Source organism: Caloenas nicobarica, chromosome 1 (assembly GCF_036013445.1).
Source record: "Caloenas nicobarica isolate bCalNic1 chromosome 1, bCalNic1.hap1, whole genome shotgun sequence".
In the NCBI taxonomy this organism is placed as follows: Eukaryota; Metazoa; Chordata; class Aves; order Columbiformes; family Columbidae; genus Caloenas; species Caloenas nicobarica.
Window position 1 is genome coordinate 130,927,463 of NC_088245.1, and position 27,382 is coordinate 130,954,844.

The 27,382-nt window shown below is 52.1% G+C and overlaps 1 protein-coding gene across 2 annotated transcripts in view; it reads left to right on the plus strand.

Annotated features, from left to right (window-relative positions):
- IGSF3 (immunoglobulin superfamily member 3) overlaps positions 1-27,382 on the plus strand; it is a 102,990-nt gene that overhangs the window by 63,171 nt on the left and 12,437 nt on the right. The window contains exons 3-6 of one of the 2 annotated variants that reach the window (XM_065653713.1): positions 3,098-3,508; positions 4,352-4,741; positions 6,432-6,833; positions 10,371-10,775. In XM_065653713.1, the coding sequence (XP_065509785.1) occupies positions 3,098-3,508; positions 4,352-4,741; positions 6,432-6,833; positions 10,371-10,775 (1,608 nt within the window). The remainder of the gene's footprint in view (positions 1-3,097; positions 3,509-4,351; positions 4,742-6,431; positions 6,834-10,370; positions 10,776-27,382) is intronic. The other variant, XM_065653719.1, reaches the window with a different exon arrangement.

A 27,382-nucleotide genomic window follows, 5' to 3' on the forward strand; every position in this document is an offset into this window, starting at 1 on the left:
TTGGCTGTAGTGCAACAGGTTTGTTCCCACCAAGCACTCTTCAGCCACCCATCTCCCCGTCTCTGCTCACTGCCAAACGTAACCTTGATGCTGGAGAGAGGGGAGCTCTTCTGGCACCTCCAGGGCGTCATGGCAGCTGCAGGGGTGGACTTGTGGTGGGGGACAAGGAGGAGGCAAAACTGTATGCTGGGGGAAGTGCAAGGCAGGCTGCCTGGATGGGATGTTGAAAAGAGGGGAGAAACAGGCTGGAGCTGGATGAGAATGTGCAGGTGAGAGGATGTGTCCTGCAGCATCCATCTCGGCTCTGATTCAGGTGTGGCCCTGCTCCCCTTCAGACAGCAATGACTCTCATCTAAGCTTACCCTTGCTTTCAAGTGGAGCCCAGCTTGCAGGGTGCCCCTAGAAACCCTGGTGCTTCCCATGGTAGGTGACTGAGAGATGGGTGCGTGCAGCTTGGCAGTGCGATGGCTGGCTTCCAGGTGAACACCATGCAGAGTTACTTGTGTCCTGATCTGCAAACTGATGTCCTTGAAGCCCGAGCAGGATAACTGGCTTGGGAGGAACTTCCCTTCTGATAACACACCTCCCCACGTGTGCTGTCATACCTTTGCTTGCTTTTCTGTCCGTGACTTCCTGATCTGCTCCAGCCTGATGGGCTGAGCCGCGCCTGTAGCCCTGTTGTTGGCACAGGCCAGCAGGCTCTGTGCCTTGGGGTGGTGTGTGAGCCCCAGGGGACCTGCGGCCCTCCTGCGGGACTCCCCAGTGCTCCGCAGCACTCAGAATGAAATGCTCGTCGGGCTTCTGAAATGAGCTGTGACCTGCTGCAGTGTTCAGCTGCCTCTTGAGAATGGCGTTTTCCCCTCTCTCCTACCCACCTTCCCCTTCCCCAAACGCCGTACCCCAGTTGCATCTCGCAGTGTAACTAAAAAAGTTGTTCGTGCATCACTGGCCAAGCGTGAGAGCGAAGCGCAGGGCCCTCCCGCTGCCCCGGCCAGCTCAGGGCTCTTGCCTGTCCCTCTCAACGTCTCATCCTTCGGAAACTGGGCTTTCGTTTGGCGAGCGTGTCTCTAATCCTCCTGGGTTAGGAAGGTGACACTGACTGAATGTATGTCCATGCCCGGCTGGTGTAGACAATGTCCTCAAGGCTGCATGCAGCCCAAAAGGTCTTAGCGATTCCTCTAACCTAGAAGATCTCGGCTGGCTTTTTTAACCAAAAGAGCAGGAGGAATGCAGCACAGCATGTCAGGTTATGACCTGGAAATACGAAGCCATGGTTCCAGCGGGTGAAGCGGTGCCTGCGCCGGCCTCTAACCTGCTCCGGGAACAGCATAGCTTGTTTGAGATGCAGCCTTTATACAGGCTTCCTGGCATTACTCCTGGGGAGCGGGCAGCTCCACGTCTGGCAAACCAAGTGCCTGGCCTGTACCTGCCCCGCAGGGCCGGGCAGGCTCCCTGGGTAAGCACGGCACCGCTTTGTAGCCAGCAAGCGGCCGTTCTACTGAGCAGGGCTGGGGGGCACACAGGCACCCGGTGGGGTACCCAGGGCTCTCAAATCGGGGGGGGAGGAGGGCATGCAGGTTTTCTTCACAGCTGCCCGCTTTCACCGCATACGCTGTCGTGCGGAGGCTGGTGTAGCAGGGAGCTCTGCTCTTTGAAGCAGCTCAGGAGAAGAGTATCATAACTCCCAACAAGATGGTGATCAGGTTTAATTTATTCAAATAACGTAAGAAAAGTTATAAGAGCCCGTGGCTGGAGGGCAAAGAGAAAGGAGCTGCACGGCTATGGAAATTATTCAGAAAGGTTAGAAATGAGAAATTTAAATGTCATCGTGCAGGCGGCGTGAACCGGTGGAGTTAGTTGCTGCTGTCACTGCGGGTCTGGAAGTCAGAGGGAAGGGGGAAAGGCTTCTGGCCTTGGTCTGCCGGAGGCTATCACTGGGACAGGAACCTCAGCGAGGAAGATGAGGGGAAGGGAGGGAAGAGGAGACCTGCCTGCAGGGACAGGGGCAGTGGCCTGCTGTGTAAACGGCTTTACCAGGTACGTTCCCTGTCAGGGGCAGCACATTGCCTGGGTAATGAGCACGTGGTAAAAGCAAATGCTCCCGTCTGAGCTGGATGTGGGAAGATCTCCCTCTTATTTACTCCATTTCATGGCTTTTTTCTTTCCCCTCTTCTGACTTTTCCACCATAAATAATCCCAGTAGTTGTCTTCACTGCAGCTCATTGCTTTCTGTAGCCGTGCCTGAGCGGAACACATGCAGTTTTCGGCAGCTCAGCTAATTTCATCAAACCTTCCAGTGCTGTCAGTGAAACCAAACTGAGATTTGTTAATTATATTCCACCAGTACGTGGTGAAATCGTGGGCATTAATAGGCTCACTAACGCTGCCTCGTCTGCAGAGCTGGGAAGAAGCTTTGCATTCGTCTTTCCACGTGATGTTTCTTGAGGCAACGAAGTCTAGAAAGGCTTCTTTTTAAGAAAGTCTGTCTTCTGGTGGTAGAACCTCTTGCAAAAATTAAGGTGCTTGCTAAAATCCGGAAAGGCTGGGGGGCTGCAATTCTTTTTCATTCTGATTTTAGCAGCTGTACTTCCTTTCCTCCAGTTAATCAACTGGAAAAGTACCCAGCAGTTTCATTACCAAGTGCCTTGGCATGGCCGCGTCCTGGGACTGGGAGCTGGGCAGGCTGCAATTGCATTGCTGCCCTCAGAGGAGCCGCTTCCCCGAATGCAGAAACCTCTTCCTATGGCCCGAGGGAGTCATTAAAACATGAAATATGATATAAACAAAGGAGAGGGGAATTGGATCTGCTGACTTTTTCATGGACAACCCTGTGCAGTCACTGGGGCCATTGAGCCGGAATTTTAGCACAGCACCAGAGTGTGTGCTGCAGGTTACGGTCTTTCCCAGCCAAGGGCTTTGGGGACAATTCTCCCCTTTTTGGGGGACAGGTGTGAGCCAACAGCACTTTTCTAATACTTAATGATTAATTGCAACTGTAAAAAGGCACCTCTCCCCCATCTCTCCTTTAATATATCTGGGCTTTAGACTCAGCATTGCTGACTCTCGGGCTGTGTCTCCCCGCCCCCCTTTGCTGCAGTGATCCCCGACTCGCTGCGGGTGACGGCGGTCCCCCAGACACTGAACAGAGTGGAGCGCGACTCCCTGGAGCTGAAATGCGAGGTGTCCAAGAGCACGGCCCAGCACAGCCATGTCTCCATCGCCTGGTACCGGCAGCGAGGCAGCGAGGCGCCCGTGGAGATCATCTCCCTCAGCCGCGACTTCGTCCTGCGGGCCGGCAGCGCCTACGCCCAGCGGCAAGCCACGGGGGACGTTCGCTTGGACAAAGTTGGGGAGACCACCTCGAAGCTCACCATCTACAACCTCCACCCGTCAGATCAGGGCGAGTTTTACTGTGAGGCGGCCGAGTGGATCCAGGACCCAGACAAGTCTTGGTATGCCATGACCCGCAAGCGTTCCCAGGGCGCCATCGTCAACGTGCAAGCCACCGGTCAGTATCTCCTCTGCCTTTTCTTGCTCGGCTGGGTGGTGGGAGGATGTGGAAAACGGGGCTGTGCCTTGTTAGGTGGCTGTGGCTTGGCTCTCTGCTTTGCTGTGTGTCCCTGACAGGGTGAAGCAGGGCAAAGGGGGGCCCAAGCGCTGCCTGCGGGCAGGGCAGATGTCAGTAAATAGCAACCAGGGGACACTGGGGCAGCAAGGGGGCTTGGGTGGCAGTCCCTGTCTCCTGACATGACCACCAATCTGGGGCTGATGCATGAGATGAAACGTACATCTTAAGCACTTGGTGCTAGCGCAGGCAATGAGAATTTTGGTAAGTGAGGAGATAAGAGTGACAGCAGAAAATGAAACAAAAACTTCGGCAAGCACTTCTGTATTGCACGAGGTCCATCTGCAAGTCAAAGTCCTTCTCCCAGCCCACACCACAGGTTTCTGCTAAGAATCTAAGGACCTAGCTGAGCTCTTTCTTCCTCTGTGATATCCTGAAAGACCCCGCATCTCAACCCCGGCTGTGCGGGGTGTGAGTAGGACTAGGCTCCAGCTTGCATCCAGCAGTGCCACTGGATGCTGGTGTCGCAGAAGAGCTGCTCCCAGGAGTAAAGAGTCATGACTGGGAAAGCCTTGAAGCTCTTGTGTGCTGGACAGCAAACTGTCTGTCCTGCAGCACAGCTGATCCGGGTTCTCAAAGCAAAAGCAAGCCCCTACCCTGTGGATGTACATATCTGAGGGATGTTGGCGTGCAGGGAGTATCAGTTTGTAAATCCCTCATGTGAGGTGTGCTGGTTCTCCTGATAGGCTTTGCCATGATGACATGAGTTTATCTGTCTCTCCCTAGATAAGGAGTTCAGTGTCCGGCTGGAGACGGAGAAACGGACCTATATTGTGGGTGAGCCGGTGGAGTTTCGTTGCATCCTGGAGGCACAGAATGTCCCTGACCGCTACTTCTCCATCTCCTGGGCCTTTAACAGCTCCCTCATAGCCAGTCTGGGACCCAACGCTGTGCCAGTGCTCAACAACGAGTTCGCCCAGCGCGAGGCCCAGGGCCAGCTCAAGGTAGCCAAAGAAAGCGACAATGTTTTTGTGCTGAAGATCTACCGCCTCCGCCTTGAGGACAGCGGCAAGTACAACTGCCGGGTGACCGAGCGGGAGAAGACAGTGACGGGGGACTTCATCGACAAGGAGAGCAAGCGGCCAAAGAACATCCCCATCACTGTCCTGCCGCTCAGTAAGTAGAGACTTGCCCATCCCCTCCTGGGGCCAGTGTTCTACTGGGCAGCTAGCTGATGAGGCCGTGATGTGCCCAATCTTCAGTGGTGGGAAGAGGGAGGATAAGAGTTTGCGTGCTGTGGATGCTTGAAAACCCAACTGGCAAGATTTGGTTTTTTTAATGGGAAGGGGGTGATAGAGAAGGAGGGATATGTGTCAGGTCTGTAGGTGGGTAAACATGCCTCCACCTTGGTAATGGCCCCAAGCTGGCAGTTTTGGCCTTGCAGCAGAAGGTGTGTGTGATAGCTTCTGACTTGTTCCTCACACCTCTCTCTTCACCTTGCTCTGCAGCCATCTGTGTGCTCTAAAGTACTCAGAAGGTGTAATGGGGAGACCAGGTTGGCCCTGGTTTATCCTAAGAGCTTCTAGGCTCCTGCAGGCCATTCAGTGGCTGTTGTTCAGCTGTCTTGCAACACAGCTGTACTGGGAGAAACCAGGCTTCCTGTGCTCCTCAAGCCCCAGTTTGCTCTTCAGCGTGGAGGTCTGTCATGGTCATCGTGTGTCTGCCAACCCTGGTGAAAGCAACCCTGCTGGAGGCTTGCCTGAATGCCTTTTGCGTTTATCAGCCAAACATCATAAACACAGAAATAACGGGGTGAAAGGAGTGAGCCCACTGACTCATGCCTTATTTTGCTCTCTGAAACTCAGGTACCCATGGCATGATGAACCATGCACGTGTTGGCCAGGCTACCCTGGCATTGGGCTTTGGCCAAGCAGAGGGCAGCTGCAAGAGCATTTCATGTGATGTTTGTTTCCTGTCTCTCAGGTTTCTGGGGAAATGCAGCCCTTTTCTCTAGCTTTTTTTTCCATCCTCATTTCTCCAAAAGAAATTCTATTTCCTTTCTCTTCTACCAATATTTGAGCTCATTTGTTTGGCTTTTTGAAATTAGCTAGGAAATCTTACTCTGGACACACCTCTAAAATGTAGTACTTCTAGGCACAACTACCTTTCAGACAGATTCCATTCTTGCCATTTGATAAATCACCAGCTCTAGGAACAAATGTGATGATTTTTCAAGGGTGCTAAGTGTCCATAACTCTGACAGAAGACAGCAAGAGTAACCAGCACTGAGTATCTCTGAAAAAACAGCCGTAAAGCCTTACATCTCTGGGAAGTTCAGGATATGATTTTTTCTGATGCTACCAAACATTGATAGCTACCTCTAATGTCACTAGCAATGAGAGTTTGGGGGAGCTTCTCCCAAAAGGTGTTGTAGGAATGGACATGGCAAGATGGTGATCAGGATGACGTGAACTGAAAAGCCCAGGGAGCTGGAAGCTTTTTCTGGCAGAGCCGGTTGCATGCAATGCATGTTGTAGCAACACAAATTGCCTCAAGTTTTGCTGAGATCCCATCCTGGACCTGCGACCAGAAGATGCAGCAAAGTCTCGTGAGCCATAGGCAGAGAGATTTATCCCAGCTTTGGCCGACACACGGTTTGAGTGTGCAAGTCACCAGGAGCAGCTCGCTGCCCACAAGCTGGTTTTGGATGTGGTCACGCATGAAGTTAAGACGTGCCTGGACCCAAATGTGTGGGCAGTTTCCTGCGCCTGGTAGAAAGCCTCTCTGGCCAGCAGCGTCCTTCTTGCAGACCGAGAAGTGGCGAGTGTGTATCATCTCCCCTGTGTGTATGCGTTTCTCTCCTTAGAGACCAGCATCTCCTTGGAAATTATCAACAACGCCAGCAATGTCTTGGAGGGGGAGAGCCTGCGCTTTGGCTGCAACGTGCGCTCAGGCATCGGGCCCCAAAGCCGCCTCTCCGTGGCCTGGCAGCTGGTGGACAGGCTGAACCGGCGCAGCGAAATTGTGCGTCTGGATCGGGAGGGGACCCTGCAGCCAGGCCCCTCGTACGCCGAGCGCAGCAGCTATGGGGGCATCCAGGTGGAGCAGGTCCGGCCCGGCTCCTTCACCCTGGAGATCTTCAACAGCATCAAGGCGGACGAGGGCCACTACGAGTGCCGGGTGGCCGAGTGGACGCGGACGCTGGATGGGGAGTGGCAGATGGTTGGGGAGCGGCACGCCGGCACCCCGGTGTCCATCACTTCTCTGGGTGAGTACTCAAGGCACGGGGGCCATGGGGCCGTGCTTCCTGTGTGCCTGGCCACCCCCAGGAGGTCACCTGTGAATAAACGGGGCTGCTCTTGGCACTCCTGCCCTTGCTTGCTGGTGAAATGGAGGTACCTGGCAGTCCGCCTGCAGTAGGTTGGTGCAAAACATCTGCGTGCCCCATTGCGTGTGGGGGCAAAGTCTGAGGGGTGGCTGTGGCAGGAGGAAAGCAAGGGGGGTGGCTGAGGAGAGGGGGAGTGTTTCAGCATCCTTCCTAGGAGGGAGAGAGGCTGCCAGTACCATGGCACGTCCCCCCAGCAGTGGAGCCAAGCTATGGGAAGGGTCACAGTGTTGCTCCATCGGCAGCCCATGGGCATTGAAGCCTCCTTGCCCGCCCCAGGTAAACCTTAACCTCCGCTCGCCAGACCAGGAGACTGAAACACTGGACATCTGTTGGCCCAGCCACCAGAAATGGGGAACATCTCTGACAGCGTTAGTAGCCTGCAGGAGACATGCGTCAGGCACTGAGCTTGCTGGCCCAGAACCACAACATCGTCCATGACCAAGCTGAACTAGGAGCTGGGATCATTGCAGCTGCTACTCTGCTCTGCCAAAGAGCTCCTTTGTTTCAAACACAGCGAAACCGTACCAGTTTAGGAACGGGCAGGTAGGGCATGAGGGATTTTGCATGGACCGTGAATTACTTTGGTCCCACTCAGGCCTTGCTGTATTAAGTCCTGGACTATTTCCCAAAGTACTCTGCAGGAGACAGAAGAAGGGATGACTGCTCCAGTGAGGCCACTGATTCACAGAATGCCAGGGCTATAAACAAGAGGGGAACTCTATTGCGAGGTCAAGATAGGAATTTCAGGTGGGCTTTTTTTTTTTTTATTGTTCACTGCAATATTAAGCTTTGCCAAGATGTGTGAGACCAGACTTCAAAGTTGTATCATAGATTAAAATCTTGCTTTTTTTCCTCCTTTTCTCGCCTTCACTTTTGACCTTCTTTCAGACACTGTTCTGTCTGGAGCTGGAAATCTTTTCTATATAGCTTCCAAAAGCAGGTAGAGACATTAGTTTGTAAAGGGCTAAAGGCAGATTCTCATGTGGTTGCAACAGTATCTTCCTCATGAGGTCAGCAGCCTTTGGCCTGCTCTAAGTCTGCGTATCAGCCTTTCTCTTTGCGCTGCCCCTTATCACTTTTACTCTTGTTAAAATTTAAGGTGCTCAGAATTGCCCAGCAGTTCCGCAAGATGCGGTGGAAAGGTAGTGGTCCCTCCTCCACCCCTTGTCCCAGAGAAATCGCCAGCTGTTGAGCACGTTCTGTCAAGTCCTAAGAAATTCCTAGGTCCTCTCCCTATCTGCAAAGCTGAAGTACCTCCTGAAAATTTAGTGAAGGAAACATTGAGAATCGTTTCATTGCTGCCGAATCTGATATTTTTTGTCCAGCGTAATGTTTTTGAAGTGTCCTGAGAAATTCAAATTGAAGGTGCTAAGAAAGAACAAGAGAGGTTTATGGCTACAGAAATTGCTAGTAAAAAAAAATGCAGTAAATTTAGTGGCACCCACATTTCAAGTTAAGGTCTAATCGTTTGCCAGTCTGCCAGGGTAAGAAACTCTTTAGCTGAAACAGCATAGATGATGTTCAAACCTATAAATCTTATCTACAGGGTGGTTCAGAAGCAATAGCCGGAAGAGAGATGTGCTGTCAGATGAGACCAGATGTCCCTGAACTTCTGAGGATCTCGAGTGCCTGGCAGAGACTTCAGTCCCTGGCTGGCTGGGGAAGCAGGGTGCCAGCCGGGTGAGGGGGGAGCTGCTATATTCTTGTAGGGAGGTCTTGCAGAAAATCTGCCCACTTTTATGCGTGGCTTCTCTCCTTTTGTGCCAAGTCCCGAAGGAGGAAAGGCCATTGTGTGTTAACCTAAGTGCCATGAGTGTGTTGCCTGAGGGCCTGAGAAACACACCTGGCTTTCGCGCAGCAGTCAAGAGAAGTCCCTTCATGAAGCTGCCCAGGCCCCCTGGAGGTTAGACTTTAGGAAGTCAGCTGGTCTTGGTGAAATGAAGTTGACTTTCGAGGGCCATCTCAGGCTCAGCAGCGCTGTGAGCTGGTTGCAGTAACACTTGCTGGGGCAGGAGGGCTGCTGCAGGGGATGAGGATAAGGGCTCGCATGGGGATAAGATGCAGCAGTCCTGCAGGGCAGACAGCCTGGGTCTCGGTCTCCTCTCCTGGGTAATCACTGAACATGTTGCAAGAGGCTTTAATCCCAAAGATTGCCCTGTTTTCTCAGTAATTACACGTCCTGGAGCTCGGACACAGTGACGCCGTGGGGCTGCAGAGGCACTTGCTGCAGCGTGCAGATACAATGGTGTCCATGCTGTGGCCAGTCTGGCCTGCGGCAGCAGCTCTCTGTGTTGCGGTGAGCTCCCAGCTCATCTCTCAAACTATAACTTCAAGCTGGTGGCGGGCTGAAGCTCTGTACTGATCCAGAAGATGTTCCTATTCCTCCTGGGCACTGGCCGGCGGTGGCTGTGCTGGGTGCCAGTGCTGCAGGGGAGGAGGAAAGCTGCCAGTCGGCGTGGGACACCCTGCGGAGCCTCCTGAGAAGGGAGCGCTTCTTGGGATGCTGATGGTAGAAAACAAGGTCCCTGCCAAGTCTGCTGGATGCACCGAAGTGATTGGAAGAAAAGAAAATATTTTTCTCTGCAGCTCAGAACAAATGAGCAATGGAAATACTCTGCCTCAAAATGTAAGCCAGTTCAGTGGGAATATGTTCTCTTCAAATTACTGGTAGACTGCTGGTATTAAACTCCCCTAAACAAATGAAGTGCTGGAGGTAGACAAGTCAAACCTATTGACTGGCTTGCAGAGTGGTGGATGTGTGAGAAAAACTGCGTAAGTCATCCTGGATCTGTGATCTGGAGGAAAACGAAAGCCATGTGGTGTGAAGAACAGGAGCAACCAGCTTCTCTCTCTTTTAGTTTTCTCCATCCTGGGGTTTTGTAACCACTGCCACCTCTCCCATGCATGGTTGAAGGCTGCTACTTCTCGCTTTCCTCATCTTTCCTTCACCTGCAGCAACCAGACACAGATCTGGGGTGGGGGATGGGGTGGGGACCCCCTGCCCGAGAGGCGGATGTGACTCACAGGTTCTGCGAGGGGTCAGGCTGGCGCTGGGCAGCTGCTCTGCCCGTCACTGCTCCCTTGCCGCTGCGCCGCTGCGTTTCCATGCGGGGCTTTGGCAGCGTGCAGGGGCTGGGTCTCGGGGGATCTCGGTCCTCTGGGCAGAAGTTGAGCATGATCCTGCTGCCACTGCTGCAGCCAGCGCTCACACAGGCCGTCACCACTGTGCAGGCACTCCATTGTGTTTTTGCGGCTGCTGTTCGTGCCACTTTGCAATTGCAAACGAAGAGCCGACACAACGCAAGTGGCCGATTATTCCAGGCTCACAACTGGATGACCACGCTCTAGCTTTTGCATGTTGACAGCAGGGCCTTGTTAGGCAGGTGTCTCTCAAAGCCCTTTTTTCTCTTTCCACAGAGGCCGGCTTTGCTGTGACAGCTATCTCCCGCACCCCCGGGGTGACCTACAATGAGTCCTTCGACCTCCAGTGCATCATCAAGCCCCACTACCCATCGTGGGTACCGGTGTCGGTGACGTGGCGTTTCCAGCCGGCGGGCAGCACCGAGTTTCATGACCTGGTCACCTTCACACGTGACGGCGGGGTCCAGTGGGGCGACAGGTACACGGGTTTCCGGACCCGCACCGCCATCGAGAAGGCCGAGTCCAGCAACAACGTGCGCCTGAGCATCAGCAGGGCAAGCGACACGGAAGCCGGCAAGTACCAGTGCGTGGCTGAGCTCTGGAGGAAGAACTACAACAGCAGCTGGACGCGGCTCGCGGACAGGACCTCCAACCTGCTGGAAATCAGAGTCCTGCGGCCAGGTGAGTGCCAAGAGTGCGGGAGAGGGGCTGGGGTGTGCATCGTGGGGACGGGGTACGTAGCAGTGCTGCAGCAATCTCTCCAGAGCAAGGACCACTTTTGTGGCTGTGACTGACATCTCATACTTGTGCATGGCGCAGGTGGGACTGCACAGCTCTTTGGCCATGGATATGTTGGAGCTCCCTTGTCCACCTCTGGGGAACTAGGTCTTGTCTTTGCTCCTCATGTGCTGGTCATGGGGTTTCCTTCTGGGAGGCTCAGTCCAGTCTCTGGGTTATTCCTGTGAGATGGAGGTGGCTTTCAGGTTGCCACCTCCATTCATCACAGCAGACTAAACCTGGGAAAGAGAGGAAAACGATGGGGCAAACAGGATCAAAGAGAGGGGTGGTCCCACCAAAGCCTGCAAGGGCACACACACCATAGGTGAGGTGCTGGAACTCTTGTCTAGTAACTGGCTGCATCTCTCACTCTTCTGGTGGCATCTTTACTCTTGGCTCAGGTCCTTGCAGCATAGTCAGTCCTCCCTTTGTGTTCCTGGACAGAGGGACTCCTTGCTAGGGTCTGTCTTATGGCTTGGGCTTTGTGTTTTTCCCCTCAGTGGCCCTTTTTGTACTCTCCTCCTCCTTCCCCAGCCCTTAGCATGTCTTTGGAAAAGTCAGGGGATGCTGTGAGCTCCAGGTGGCTCATGAGCTCCCTATCCTCTTTCTTTCCTCCCTCCCTCCCTCCTTGCCCTCATCTCCAGGTTAATTTCTCCATTTATCTTGATTATCCTGCCTTTTTTTTTTGCCATGTTTTACTGCTCACAAGGTCAGTTTGGTGATGATCATCATTTTAGCTTATTTCCCTAGGAAACAGCATTGACTGGATATGGTCCCTGTAGTAATACGCTTCTTCATGGCACATCACTGTGCACGCATGTGTGTGAGACAGAGAGAGAAACAGAAATCCTTGATAACAGCCTCCAGAAGAGAGCCTCTGTGTCACCGCTCAGGGTGGCAAGAAGGATGTCTAAAGGATGCTTAAACCATGCTCTGGCAGCTGGTTCTTCTTTCCTGGAGCAGTAACCATCAAGCGATGCCTTAACAGAACAAGTCATCTTGGTCTCCGTGGTTTTTGCCTCTCCCTGTCTCCCTGCATGACAAACTACGACTACACAAATCTTAGCTGTCAGTCCAATGAGCCTTGCACAATGTTCCTGGTTTTATGGCCCACAAGGGGATGGAGGAGAAGAGAGAGGCTCCGAGGAGCATCCCCAGCACCACGGTTGTGCTCACTGTGTTTTGTTTGCACATCCCAGGCAGCCTCTGAGAGTGGATGGTTGATGTTCTCCATGAATGCAGTGCCAGAAGTTGTACCAGCAACTGCTGTGTTTCTCTCTGGTTTTGCAGGCTGCAGAGGGTAGGGTTGTGTCATGTCATTGCTGGGTCTTTGGCTGGATAATCTCCAGAGGGGATCCAGGATGATGTGGGAGGTGACTTCCTCGGTCACCTCTGAATGAACATCCTAGTGCCCCCACAGTCAGACCTGTGCTGATGAAGCAGATACTGGTTTTCAGATTAATATCCAGGCCTTCTTCAAAAGGAGTCATTCAGTACCTCTGAATGACTGAACACCTGAGAGCTCTGTCAGTCTAATTTTGTTTCTCTACAGTCACCTTAGTCTGAGATAATTTCAGGCTGCTCTTGGACGTCTTAGTCCTAGTTTTCTCCTTTGCCTTGCTGCTAGTCCTGCCTTGACCCATATGCCAGTGAGTGTGGGGTGAACTGTCTCCACTACCAATCCACCAAGGGACGCTGTAAAGAAGGCTCGTCTGGAGGTCTTTTGGCAAACTGAGCCAGCATGTGCTTCCAGATTGTAAATTTATGCTGGGATTCTCGTTTTCTCTTAAACTCCTGCTCCCTGTTCGTCGTAGTGACCTTTCCATTTGACAGGTTCCAGGTGCAGACATGGCAATCGATATTTGTCAGCCTTTAAAGTGGGTTCAGGTGAGAAAGGTAAAACAGCAGCTGCCTGATTGCTTCATTAATCTCTTTACTTTGTGAAATCCCACATCCTCCAGGGACAGGGTGCTGGAGCTTCTCCTGGTGTGTCAGTTTGCCTTTTCAGCGCTCAGGCTGTCTCTCCTTGGCACTCTGGCAGCGTTACCATCTGTGCTGAGTGGTAACTGCAGGGGTGGCACTTCTTCTTTTGAGTTGCATGTATTAATGTGGCTGCAAAGCACAGGGTGTTTCAAAAAGATGGACCCAATTTCAAAGCAGTATATTTCATGATGGTAGCATGTTACAATTACACAAAAATTTACAAACAGTTTAATGAGTTATCCAGTTTTAGTAACCCTAACCCCAGCCCCACCCTTTCAAGTGGTAAGAGTTTCACATATGGATGCTTCATGGTTGCAGAGATAAAGTGATTTCAAATTGGGTCCATCTTTTCGAAACATCCCGTAATTTCACCTACGGCTATCTCGTGGCCAACAAGTAATGCTGAGGAAACACTAGCAGCCTGAAACACTCCAGTCCTTTCCTACTCCTGGGAAGAAATGAGCTGAATGTTTCGTTTCAGAAACGAAACACGTAGTTTCTGCAGGAATGAGTGAATAAGGCAGGCAGCCGCAGCATTAGCCCAGCTCTGACATAAGGGTCTGTAGGTGGGATGGCAGAAGTGGCCTGCATGGCATCCAGAGCCAGATTTGGCCTCTCAGTGTGACATTCCTGGCCCCGTGGGCACAAAACCATTATAAGGACTGGCAGCATGAGAAGGAGCCCTGTGAAGGATGCTGGCTGTACACATGTGAGAGCTTACAGAGAGTTTAGGTATCACGAGGGCATGGTGTTCTTGACTTGGTGGTGCATGAAAACTCAGCAGCAGATCTCAAGCTCTGGTATTTCTGTTTCATGTCGTGCTCCTCTCTGTTGCACAAGCCGGCATGTGCTGGGTTGCACAGTAGGAGGGTTGTGCACAGGTACAGGCACACTGCCCTGTATAGCTCGTGTGTGCTTTGCAGGGAGAGGGACCTGCGCCTCTGCGGGGTGAGTGCTGGGTTTTAACTTCGGCGGGCTGGAGCAGAAATCCAGGCTGGTGCTGGGGGTCTGTCGGGAAGGATTGTGGACCAGACTGGCGAGTGGCTAGATCACCTGTGGCCCTTTTGTGTCCTTAGAACGCAGTGCTCTCCTTTTTACTTCCATCTCTCGAGTTGTATGTTGTTTCTTGGTGAGCTCATGTTGCAGCAGAGGGGGAGGAACAATAAAAGCATGGCTCGGTCCATGCCAGCTGCTTCTCCAAAGCCAAAGCTGGCAGGAAACCATGCACAGGAGTGCGGGCTGAGCTTGGAGCGAGCCTCAAGTGCAGGAGTGGAGATTTCTTCCCACCCGCATCCTTGTGTTTGGGGCTCCCGTTCCGCTGTGGTATCTGGCCTATCTTTGAAACCCTGGTTCTTTCATCCCTGAAAGCTGAGGCTTACCCTGGGGGCTCACCACCCCTTTATTCTGAGGTTCACCACCCCTTTCCCTTCTAAAGCCATTGCCTTGCCCTTTGTGCACTTACCCCTTTCCAAGGTGGAGAAGAGCATCCTCCATGGCAGCTTTACCAGGCTGATCTGCAGGAGATCAGTCAGGACAGATGTGTCTTGTCCTTGGAGAGGACAGGTGTGGTGACTCCCTGGCGCTTGCTGATCGTGGGTTTTAGCAGACGCAGAGGTGCAGGCAGTTCTTTTTGAGCCCAGGTGACCCTGAGAGCATTTGAATTCAGGCTGAGCTCTCGGTGTGAGGATGCTGGCTGAGCAGTAGCCCCTCACTGCTCTCTGTCCCCTTCCTCACGCAGCATGGAGGGGGAACGGTGCCCAGGCCCTGGGTCCAGCTGAGGGAGGAAGGTGGTAGATGGGTGCATGTGGGTCACAGGGAGACCCAAGGGCTGCCAGGCAGGCCCTGTTCCCAGCTCCTCCTTGGATCTTGCTTCTCCCTGCCAGGTTTTCAGGGATGGAGCGGCTGAGACAGGAGATGCTGTCTGGGTGCAGCATGTCTGTGCGGTCTGTGGGGCTCAGACAAGGGCAGCAGTCTCTGGCGGCATGATGGGACACTGCTGTGATCTGAGTGGGCTAGGATGTCTGGATAGGACTCTTGGCAAGGAGGCTTGAGCAGATTTGTGGTGATGTATTAAATTGCCATTGTTCTCGTGTGCATTACAGCACTTATCTTTCCCTTGCAGCGCAAGCTGGGGGTGATTCAGCAGAGCTTTGAGAGGGCCTGGGGTCTGAGCACTGGGGAGTTTTTCTAGCAACAGTGGGATGAAAAAGCAGAGCTGTCACACAAGCAGAAGGTTGTGGCAAAGCCCCCCGAGCACCCCCTCACCGCTTTCGTACTCAGGCACAGACCTGCCCATCCCAAGCTGTACGGCACCCACCTCCCCGTGCCTCTGTGCCCTTCCCACCCCTCCGTCCTCGCGTTGTCCCTTGGCCGGTGCCTTTGTGACTAATCCTGGATCAGGCACATGGGGAGAAGCTGCAGTAGCCTCTATAAACCTGCCCTCTTGCTGCTGGGTTTCTGACAGTAATGAATGTGGGAGGAGAGATGGAGCACGGTGGCAGGGGATGATAACGGAGCAGACACGAGGGTGCTGGGCTCCTTTCTGCTTTTTTGCGAGCCAGGCTATGGCAGATTGATTGACCTGGGAGCCGTCGAGCAAACAAGGTAGTCAGGCTCTTCATTAGAGCATTAATTGGCTTCGAGGGGCTCTCTAGGGACTGCTTGGTAAAGTTTGTTTTTCTAGGAGCTGTCAAGTTGAAACCGTCATGGAGGTGGAGGGTGGAGGCTCCTCAGCTGGCCTTGGAGAAGTGGGAGGTTTATCCCTGAACCTTATTTTGGGAGCAGGGTGGGTGCAGAGTACTCTGCCTCTTTCCTGGCCCACAAGAAACCACCGGTGACAGCAGCCTGACAGTGTTGGGGTGGCAGTGGCCGGAGGAACCTGAAGAGCAGAGAGCTGAGGACCCTTACCTCCTGGTCGAAGCCCATCCCTGGCAGCCACAAAGAGGCTGCTCAGTGTCCTGCTTGTCCTTCCCTCTGAAGACTGGGATGTGGTTGTAACCGCACAGGCTGGGGACCCTGGGAGGATGAGGAGGGGATGAGGCAGAGGAGAATTGGAAAAACAGACTGCTTTGTGGCACGCTTAATGTCCGGAAAGGAGGACTGATTTTCAAACAATTGCCAAGACGCTTGCAGAGGATAAGGAGAGGCTTTCCCCTAACAAATGAAAATCAGGTATTACTGTTAATGCCTTTCTTCTATCTCATTTCTTAGTAATGTCTACGTGTGAGGAATCCTCTCATGGATGGATTCAAAAGGTGTCTTTTCTACCATGGGTGTCCAGTGGGGTACTGACCTCTCCCAGACTTCTGAATGGAGGCTCCAACAAGTGTGTTCAAGGGCCACAAAGTGCCTGCTTGAAAACCTGACATTTTTTGCTGCTGGCAGCAGCCAGCAATAAAGTTAAACAAGGAAAGCTAATGACCTGGAAACTCCCTTACAGAAGCGAAGTCTGGAAATTTAAGTTTGCTGCGTGCTTGATCCCAGAGTGCTTTTGCTCTGTAGAATAGCACTGCTTGCCTGCTTTACAGCCGCCTGCTCCATCTGGCAAAGAGTTGTACTCCTGCTTGAGCAATGAAGGAGTTCAAGGAGCGCTCAGGAGAGACAGGAGCCTGTTCAGCAGCAGCCACAACTGCGGCGCAGAGCAGCCTCCTTTCCCCTGGGTGCTCAGGGACTTGCTGCTTTCTCTTCCTGGTGGGCTCAGATCTGCTGTTCTGCCTCAGAGCTGCTGCTCTTTCCCATTGGCTTCCAGCACACTGAAGAGACAAAATGAAGGGGTTCGGTGTTGTGTGACCCAGGGCTGTCCCCTTGCATAGATCTGCATTAACAACCCAGCTGGGGCCCTGTTTCTTTTCCAGGTGGCACAGGTGGGTTTGCTTCTTCCACCTCGTATCCCTGATAGTCTCCTAACGCTGCACATTTGCCCTGGGGAACTCTCTCCCCACACTTGTCAGGTCCCCTGGGGCAGCTTCCCCACTTAGACTTGCTGCCACCTCCTTGGCACAGTTATTTAACCCAGGATACACCCTGGGGTGCTTTTTCTCTGCACTTAAGCCATCACACCCTGCTCCCAGCATACCTGTCCACCGTCTTCTCCATGTACCATCACTGTCACACACACCCAAGAGCCTCCTCTTCTTGCTGCTGCTGTGGTGTGTAACATACTCTCTAGTGTTCAGGCACTGCTGTATAAATACAGATTTGAGGAGGAGTTTCATGGAATCGTAGACTCCTAAAATACTTTGGTTTGGAAGGGACCTTCAAAGCTCATCTAGTCCAACCCCCTGCCATGAGCAGGGACATCTGCTAGATCAGGTTGCTCAGAGCCCCGTCCAGCCTGGCCGTGAATGTCTCCAGGGATGGGACATCTACCACCTCTCTGGGCAACAGGTTCCAGTGTTTCACCACCCTCATTGTAAAAAATTCCTTCCTCATGTCTAGCCCAAATCTATCCTTTTTTAGTTTAAAACCATTACCCCTTGCCCTGTGGCAACAGCCCTGCTAAAAAGTCTGTCCTCATCTTTCTTATAGGCCCCTTTTAAGTACTGAAAGGCTGCAATAAGGTCTCCCCAGGGCTTTTCACCTGTGAGTGTGCACGTGAGGATGCTGCCCCTCTCCCAGCAGGACACTTGCTGGCTGGCCTTGTCAAGCTGGCTGTGGTTTCACATTCATGGGCATCAGAGAGGTGCTCTGCCACATCTCTCAGCTGGGCAAATCTGGCCCAACGCAGGTCACATGTGGGCGTGAGGTTACATCGGTGTCTGTAGAGCTGAAGCAATCAGAGCAGATTCCGTCTTGATCCCACAAAAATACTGCCATGTGGAAATGAGCCCATCAGCGGGAGCAGCAGGGCAGGGACCTTGCACTGGATGCACCAAAGTGTTACCGACCCCGTGCTGAGGATGCTGACACTGGCCTTGCAGGGTCTGAGTTGCCTTTCACCTCCCCTTGCCTTTGGTTTCCCATCTGGGAGCAGTGATACTTGGCTCCTCTGCATGTTTGCCCATGAAATGTTTCTGTCAGAGCCAAGCATGTTGAGCTGGCCGCAGTCAATTACGTCCAGGACTTCCCTTGGGGCTTTAGCCTGCAAAATGCACCCAAGGGTATAACCTGAGAAGCTGGATTTTAACTGTGTGAAGCATCTCAGATGCATTTCACGAGAGTGGAGGATGTGGGATTGCATCCTTGCACCTGGTGGGACCCTCAGCCTGCTCTGTGTGTGCCCATTGATCTTGCTGTGGGCACTCGTGATCTTCAGCCCCTGAACAAGACTGACAATGCCAGGAGACCTGAGCTGTATGCAGAATATGCTGCTCTGTTCAAGTAAACTCTCTTCATGGTTACTTTTTTAGGAGTAATTTTTTCACTTCGATTTCAAAGCACTCTCTGCTTCTCTCTTTGATATCTCCTGAGCAGTTTTCCACTCCCATTTGCAGCATGAATATACAGAACCACGGTGTCAGCCTGTTTGCAGTCTGTGCACATGCAGTTTCTTTGATGTTGTCTTGCACGTCTTCTCTCTGCACACTTTAGCTTCTCATCAATTCCCTGTTTGCTCTCTGTGGACTGAAATACTCTGCAGTGAACAGTACTTAGACATTGTCCGTCTGTAAAGCTGTGTGCATTCCTTACGTCCTTGAAGTTTTAAAAAGCACAGCTCAGCCTGGGCAGCCCTTAGGTGAGAGGGAGCACTGGTGATGAACAGGTTTCCAGCCAGGTGTTGACCACTGTTCTCCTTCCCTGGTCTGTTCATGGAGCCCCAGCCCCTCCGCTGCCCTGCTGGTCTCCACAAGGTGAGTGGCCCCAGGGCCAGCAGGCTCAGTGCTGCAGCAGCACGAATTTTCTCTTGCCATGTTCTCAGCCCTCCAGTCAGTGGTATCTAACCCAGGTGTCCCCCTCTCCATGCCTGAGCAGCAGCTCTGGTTGTCTATCCGTGTGCATGGGACTTGTACCATTTTCTAGCTTCTGCATTGTGTGGGATGCTTCTCCTCAGACAAGAAACTACGTATTCCCCATCAGTCCTTTGCACAAGCAGACTGTGTCCTGTTTTGAGAAGAACAGTGCTGAACGGCCAGGCAGAGAGATGTCCCAGCCTCAAGCACTGTGGATCTTCCCATGGCAGTTTTACCTTGTGAAATTAATACCTCTGTGTCAGCAGAATAAATGAGGGCGATTTTTATCTGAATGCTTTTTCAGAACTTTGTTTCCTAAGGGGCTGGTTATTTTAGGGTTTCTACCTGTTCTGACACGGGTCAAAGACTAAATCCTGGGTTCATTGAAGCTGTGATCTGCTTCATTATGAAAAATGGCAGACTCTTGACACACAGAACCTATGGCTCAGAGTTTTTATCATAACATGCATGCATAAAAGTTGGCTCCCAGGGCCATCTTACTTGCTTAAATAGGAATTTGGGATGCTGTTAAAGAACATTCCTACAGTTTTCCCTGTCCCATGCAACAGAGAAGCAGGGAGTACACATAGTGATGGATCTGTTTCCCTTCATGCTGTAATACTTTCTCGGTCCATAAGTCTGAGAAAACAATTTATTGAGAAACAGCAGATGGCTCATTTCACTTGGTTGTTCTTCCACACAGCAGACACATCCACCAGTTAATTTATGGAGGCAGCAGCATTGTGAGCGTTTAGGGTGCAGGTGGAGCTGATCCAGCGCTTGGCTGCACAGAAGGGAGGTGGTGATCCTCATCCCTGACATGTGCTGCTGGCTTCGTGATGTCCTGTCCCATTCCTTGTGCCAGCATCAGTCCTGCTGTGAGCCAGCTCAGTTTACTAACCCTGCAGAAGATTAACCCAGTGGAAAGAATAGTTAAAGGTGAGGGGAGCGAGTGAGCTCTTGGATGGATTCAGCTGGGTCCTCCTCAGGGGACTTTGTCTTTGCACAGAGGGCAGCGCTGACAACCCGGGGCTGGCAGGGCTGGTGCAGGCAGTGTCCCAAAGACCTCATGATCCTGCCTGAAGTCTGTCTGGGAAGCTTACGCTCTGCACAGCAAGGAAATGACATTTCATACCACCCTCAGCATCTCCTCTCTGTGTAGCAGCCAGTTTTTCAGCAGTAGCCTCTGAGTCAAATGCAGGGCATGCCAAAGCCAGCCCTGCGCTACAAGGTGCAGTGGTACTCTAACGTGCACCTACACAAACTTCTCAGGTGCCTTTCTGGAAATTTGGCTATTGATGGCCAGCCTCCAGAATGAGACGGGAGTTTGTGTGTGGTGCTGCCGTATGTGTTCTAACTTGCTCTTCAGGTACATTTAATTACTTTTTTTTCCCAATTGACGTAGCACTCTTTTGTTTGAAATCATTCTGATGAGGAGTTGATTAAGTGTCTCGGTATGTTATTTTTTTCTTTCTTTGTCCTCCGTGGCTGTAGTTTGGCACTGAATTTATCTTCCAGTGATCCTATCTCCATATTTTAATTTACAAGTGATCAGTGAGCTGTGTATTGTTTTCTGACAGCAGGCACAACTCAAGCTGGGAATCTTTTATTCTTCCCTCCCCTCCTCTCTCTCCTGCAGAACTTTTTACGTTCATTTCTTTAGTGTTTGGCAGGAAGGTTTCTGCTTTTAGGTTTGTGGGGTGTTTTGCTTTGGGTATATTTGTTTCTTGCTGTCCTTCAGAGAGACGTGGTTTCTCGTCCTTAGGGAAGCTCTGGCTTTTCCCAGGCCAGCCACGTGTCCCAGCTGGTGGTCTCTGGCTTATCCGTGGCCAGACCTTGGAGGCTGTGGGCTTCCCAGCTTTCTCCATCCCTGCAGCTACACACCACACCGCCTTTTCCATATATGCTCACGGATGTATGGCTTCTGGGCTTCAAAGAGACTTTCTGGGTCACATATGCGTGCTTCCGCAAGGCCTCACTTGGTTACCTGCTGATTAGTTAGCTTCTTCTCAGACTCCAACATGGCATGGCTGGTAATCCCACGCTGTCCCGTAGCTGAGCAGATGTCCTTGTCACCGCCTGCAGTCTTCGTGCCACAGCACGAGGCGTGCAGCGATGGACTTGACCCACTACCTATGTGTTTGGCAGGTCAGCAGGCTGACTGTGCTGCTTCTGGGGAGAAGGGGAGACATCGGGCTGCTCGTCAGTAGGTTTGGCTGATGTGGTGCTTACCTTCTGTGGGGCTGAAGCTGGCAGGGGCACAACGGAGCAGGTGGGTCCACCACAGGGTTTGCTTTGCCACAGCACCCTGTGGTAGCATTTTGAGGGCATCGAGATGTGCTTCCCCGAGCTGCAGAGGTACAGTGTGCTTTAGGGCACGCGCCCGTGCTTGGGGTTGAATTTTGGGCTGTGGCTGTTGGAATGGGTGATGGTCAGCAGGGATGTGCGCAGCTATTTAAGTACCCTGCTCGTCTTGCTGCAGCAGCAGGCTTTGAGGCTGAGGAACATCTGTGTCTGCTGGGCAATGGACTTTGTGGCAACCTGCTGAGCGTATTGAAATGAGGGTCACTTGGTGGTTTATTCCTGGCCTCTTTCTGTCCTCAGGAGGAGGTGGGTCACAGCCAGCTCCTAGTCTTGCTCCTGGGGCTGGGAGCACTCACCAGTCCATGCCACAGGAAGCACTACTTGCAGCATTCACACAAAGAACAGTAAATTTGGGAGAGAAGTGTCATGTTGCTGATTTTTACAGAGCAGACTCAGATTAACAGCCTGTCTCATTGCAAACAGATGGTACTGTGCCTGCGAGTGGGGAGGGGGAAAAGAAGGTGACCCACATCATCTAGACTAGCAGTCATTCAGTTTGGTGGCTTGTTCAGGCACCTGTGTTATCTATACCAGAAAGAAGGAACATGAGAAGTGAGGATTTAGTTTTACAAAATTAGTAGGCTACAGAGGTTGCAGGAAGGCCTGCAAAGATGGGAGAGCTCAAGCTGTGGATCTTGATCGCTGCTGCAGACAGACATGTATTCTGCTTTTGTTTGTGTGTCCATCCCAAAGCAGCCTGCAACCAGGACCTCAGCAGTATGGGGACCACAGAAACTTTTGGTATTGCTCTGAAACCAGCACTGCTGAAGGTCAAGACATCAGGCTGGTGTTGAAAGTCAAATCTTTGGCTCTTTTGTGTGCCCACTTGGGAGGGGGAAGCAGCTGAGCCTTCCTCAGGAAAGGGTTAACATTGTCTCTCCTTCCCATAGAGCTGCTCTCCCAGTAATTCAATCATGTCAGCCTGTTTGCAGGCAATAATTCATTGTTATAGGAACACTACAGTAAAGTGACAAGTTAATAATGGCAGTAATAATGGCAGGCAAAGTCTAATACTATTTCCCTTTCTCCTGCTCTTGTTGCACCAGCAGCCTCTCATGTTGGCTAATGCAATTTGCAACCTCGTTAATCCAGTTTCAGGAGGAATTGTGTTCTGTTAAAAGAAAATAACAGGAGTCAGGAGCTATGCTGCCATGTTCCTGCCATCTCCAGGGAGGCTGTCCCAGCACTGGAAGTCTTTGTCTTTATTTTGTGATGATTTCTAAGCCATGTTTAAGCCTAATGAGCAAGGTCCTCCTAAGAAAGTCTCATCTTCCTCCCTTCTGCGAGTGCCTTTCCTCTGATGCCTCTTCTCTGAAAGGGCTCGCCCATCTTTCCGTTTTGAATGCTGATTTGCTTTCGGCTAACCTCACAAACCTCACCCGCCCCTCGCCACGCTGAGTCAGGAGGCTGACGTGTGCTTGACTCCCGTTGCCCCAGTTCCCCACGGTCATTAACGCGGGTGTCCTTGCAGCGTGTGTGGAGGCAAAGGAGGCTCTTCAGCCCTGCTCTGGGGAAGGCAGGAGGTCTGAGCGTTAGTGCATGTCTCAGCCTGTGACAGGGCAGTGACCTGCACACGGGTCTCCCAAATCCCAGGCAAGCATCCCCCAGGAGGAATTTGGGCACAGAGTGCTTTTTGGGCCCTAGCGAGGGAAATGGTGAGGCACCTCTGGGTTGTGACCGCAGGCGGAGGGGTCGGCGGTGCTTGTGCCAAAAGCCCGGCCAGTGCCCTTCAGGGTTGCGTGCTGAGGGGGCCAGGGAGGAACGGGTTCATATAATCATAGAATAGTTTTGGTTGGAAGAAACCCTCAGGATCATCAAGTCCAACCATAACCTAACTCTAGCACTCAACCATGTCTCTAAGAACCTCGTCTAAATGCCTTTTAAACCCCTCCAGGGATGGTGACTCCAACACTTCCCTGGGCAGCCTGTTCCAATGCCCGACAACCCTTTCCATGAAGAATTTTTTCCTAATATCCAATCTAAACCTCCCCTGGCACAACTGGCACAATTTTCTCTTGTCCTATCACTTCCTCACAGGAAGAGGCACCTTGTGGCCATGCTCCTGGAAACGAGTCTCTCCTGATCGGCCTGCTAAACCCCGTGTCTGGTGTTAAGCCATGTCTGGGTTCGGGTTGGGTTGGCCCCATTTCTGCTCCACACACACCTTTCAGCACAGTGAAGTCTTAGCGGAGGCTTTTAAAAGTAGGACATTCCCTAGGAAAACTTTTTGCAATACTTCATCAGTTGTCTCCAGGCGAGAGTGTCTTCTGGAGGAGCTCTCCCCAGAGGGCAGCAGCCTCCAAAGTGGGACACGACAGCCCTTGCCGCCTCCCTGCTGTGGTGACAGGGCTCCCCGGGGACTCTGTGGGCTGGTGGTGACTGTCCTCCTGCCCACCCCTTCTGCACTGTGGCCACTGGCTCATGCAGATCTGGCTCCTTCCCTGGCCGGCAGCCACCTCCTCCTTAGCAGCAGGGTAGCACACTGAGGTTTTGTGGGGGGCTTTTTTGAGGAGAGGGTGTCTTCAGCTGCATTTAAACATCACCGTTCCCAGGACTTGGTAACAGAGGCTCCCCGGTGGGAAGTGAACTCCCGTTGTGTGTTCTCACTGCCTGCAAGGGAAGATGATGTAAGGAGTCTGAGACAGAGCATCTTTTTATCACAGCATTTTTAGGTACAGATTGCAAAGTAAGTGTTGTAACCCCCCTGCTTGATGATTAGCCAACAGAGGGGAGGGAGCCAAGTGGCTTCACCACAGCAGCAAATCAGCAGAAAAGCTGTGAATCACATCACTGCCTCTGTCCTTCTCCTCTGATGGCTGCTTTCCCTTCCTCCCAAATATTTGTATAACTGTTCTTATCACATGCCCAGCTTGAGGAGACTGATTGCCTGCTTGATGGTGTGTAGAAAAACCCTTACCATATAATGTATCGTATATCAGACATATCAGTATGTAGAGCACCTCATCATGTCGTAGCCTGCTGTGGTTGTAAGGTGTGTCAAACCAGTCCCCCCAGCCCAGAGATACAAGCTTTGAGGACCAGAGGCTGTCACAGGTATCCTGAGACAATGTGTGTCCCTGCAAATGAGTGGGGATGTTTTCCTCAGCCTGGAAATTAGTGCAAAGGGACTGTGATGCTGGAAGGTGGTCTGTGAAGTGAGGTGTCTATTAAGTGCATGGGCTTGCCATGGACACCTGATGTCTCTGCCAGCCTCTTCCACCCCAAGAGGGTCCCCCAAGTATTGGCTGGGCTCCACCGCAAGTCATCACCCGTTGAACCTCCTGGAGCACTACCAGCAGATATGGCAGGATGTCCTCAGTGGTATGAGAGAGCCTCTCCATGCCGTCGGAGAGCTGATGGCTTCTGTCCCTTCTGACCCCTGCTCAAGCACCAGGGCAGAGTTCAGCACCTGCACATGTTCTTCACACAGGTTGCATGACTTCATGGGGGCTGGGAGACCAGGCTGACTTAAAAATAAATGGGAGTTGTAACCATGACTTGTTGCGAGTGTAAACGAAAAGCCTTAATAGCGTATGTAGGGCCAATTACAGTACATCAAGGTATGATATCCTCTTTACTGGCACCCTCCAGGGAGCCGGGAGACATCATGGCAACAGGATTACAGTTTGCAGATGAAATGCATGATTACTTCATCTAGACACCTGCACCTGTTTCCCTCACTGAGCAGATGTTCAGGAGGCTGTTAAGAGAAGAACATCAGCCTCTTGACAACACCACAGAAAATGCCATGTAACCCTGCCTGTTCACATCGCTCCTGCCTGTTCACATCGCTACGCCCACTGCCACCGCTGCTTGACGGAGTGCCGGAGCAGCCCTGCCCTGGCTCACCGAAACCCAGCCCCTGGGGCAGACTGGATCAACTCAGCATTTAAGGCGAAGCCCTTTCCTGGCTCTTTGCCCAGGCAAATCCCCAAGCCAGGAGAGGGAGTTTCCTCTGTGTCAGGAGGGTGAGGTTTGGCTGGCTCAGTGCCTGGGGTGTCAATCTTCTTGCAATCTCACTCATGCACCAGCAGCTACAGTCATTTCCATGTCATGGGAGGCATCTTTAAACATGACCTGGCAAGCTGCACCAGGCATAGTGAGCCCTGCTTTGCGCTAGAGTAGACATCACCACAATGGAAAGAGGTGGACTCCCTGGCTTTGTATTGTACCATCACCCCAGCCCACTAACTTCAGGACTTATTGTAGGGTTGGTTTGGTTTTTTTTTCCTTTTAAATCATTTTTCCCAAATGCAAAATGAGCCTTTTAGATTAGTTTGTATATCCGTGAATGGTTCTGCGTTCTGTAAAAGCCGTGAATTATTTCTGTGGGATCTGCAAAAGGTAATGAAGAAGAGGTACGTGCACATTTACTATGCAGGAGCCCGTCGACTGGGTGGGGAAGCATTTGCTGTTCATAAATTGGAAAAGACTGAGAATGTCCTCTCTAATTCTGTGGGAGTGAAACAAAACCTGCACTTGGATCTTCCGTGGTGTGCCTCCGTTAGGAAAATAAGTCACGTTAGATGAGAAGTGCATTGGCAGGGTTGTCATTATGTACTGCCGATACCTCTAATCTAGATGAAACTTCGTACATGGTGTTACGAACCTGTGCAAGTGCCTGCAGTCTAGGAAAGGGAAGTTCTGTAATTCCCTGCCAGGGCCTGCTGCCTCAACTGGTAGCGGCAGTAGAAACAATAATCTCTTCAAGATTTGGAGAGCTGTGTGCATGTGTGGGCAAATGCCTGAACACTGGCTGCAGTGGCTGCCAGGGGAGGGCTAGGAGTGCTGGGGTGCGCGTGTGGAGTTTGAGATCTCATTTTTGCCTGAACTAAGAAGATTTCTTCCTCATTACCCTCACCCTCCACCATGCAAGAGCTACTGGATGGCCTCCGGGGTCCATGCTGTTTGTAGGCAGGGAGAATTGCCGTGATTGTGGTCTGGGAGCAAACCCTCACCGCTCCAGTGAAATACATCTGTCACGTGCAAGGTGCAGGTGTGTTGCCCCAAACACTTGTCTTAAAAATACTCCATGCCTTAAAAATACTCCTCATTTTCATCTCCTGGAGGTGCTGCGACGTGGGAAGAGCACTGGGAGGGATGCTTGCAACTCGGCAGCTCCGGTCTGCGCGTACCCACGCTCCTCGCTCTGTGTGTGTATGTGTGCGTGTGTTGATATTGAGCAACCCCGCCACACATAGCGTGTGTGTATATACTGCATTTTAATAGATATAGGGCTGCTGACTTAACATACACAGTTGCTATAGTAACAGAGGTTTCCTTAGTAACGGTTGCAGAAAATAATCCAGTACCAATTAAAAATAAACTGTTTGGAAAGGGGGCTGGGGGAGAAAGGAAGCTGCTGAGAATCACCTTCTCCTTTATTGGTTCATCTCCCAGGGACTCAGAAGGTTGATTAATGCCTGAAATAACCTTTCTTAACCAACAGTGAGCCAAAAAGGTGGGATGAGTATGGATGGGGTGGCTAAGGCTGCCATCCTGAAGTGAAACAAAGGGAAAGGAGTGTGTCTGAGGTACAGCAGAAATACAACAGGGTGATGCTAAATCTCTCCATTAGGCTGAAGTCCTTGGGGAGGAAGACCAAGGCACTGTTTCCCTCTTTCCCTCCCTCCACTGTCTGCGTACCATACACATAACACAGCCATCAAGTCTTTATTAGCATACTGATTAAAGCCACAGGCAATCCAGGCTCCAGGGGAATGTCTAACGCGTTACCAGGATGTCTATCTCAAATGCTGTGTTAGAGCAGAAAGCATCACTGCAGTGGGGATTCATCCCTCCCATTTGATGTTGTTTGCCTGTGCCTATCCTCTTCCTCAGCCCCGTCACTCGTCACTTGTGCCAACAGGCATCCGAGACCCTGGGGCCCAGGGCAAGCTGGAAGCAAAGCATGGTGCAGAGCAAGGAGCCCATGCCTTGGTGAGAGAGAGGGGGCAATGCCGCTTCCCTGCAAACACGGGATGCGTGGGGCAGGTTTCCAGGCTGCGGATGGGCACAGCTCCCCTGGCAGCCTTCAGTCCTTCATGCCCATGGTGCCACACTTCTGTTGTGCCCAGGGCGCTCACTAGGTTTGGTTAAGAGATTTTTCCAGCTGTCAGCAGAATCCCTTCACCTGGCGGAAAGACAGCGAGCCCCCTTGCAGAGGGAAGCCGCTGTGGTGAGGGGAGGCGAAGGAGGGGAGGTGGTGGCAGACCTGCTGGGAGGAGCGGTGTGTCTGGCCAGGAGCTGCTGCTTTCCTTGGGTCTGTAGCTGGCA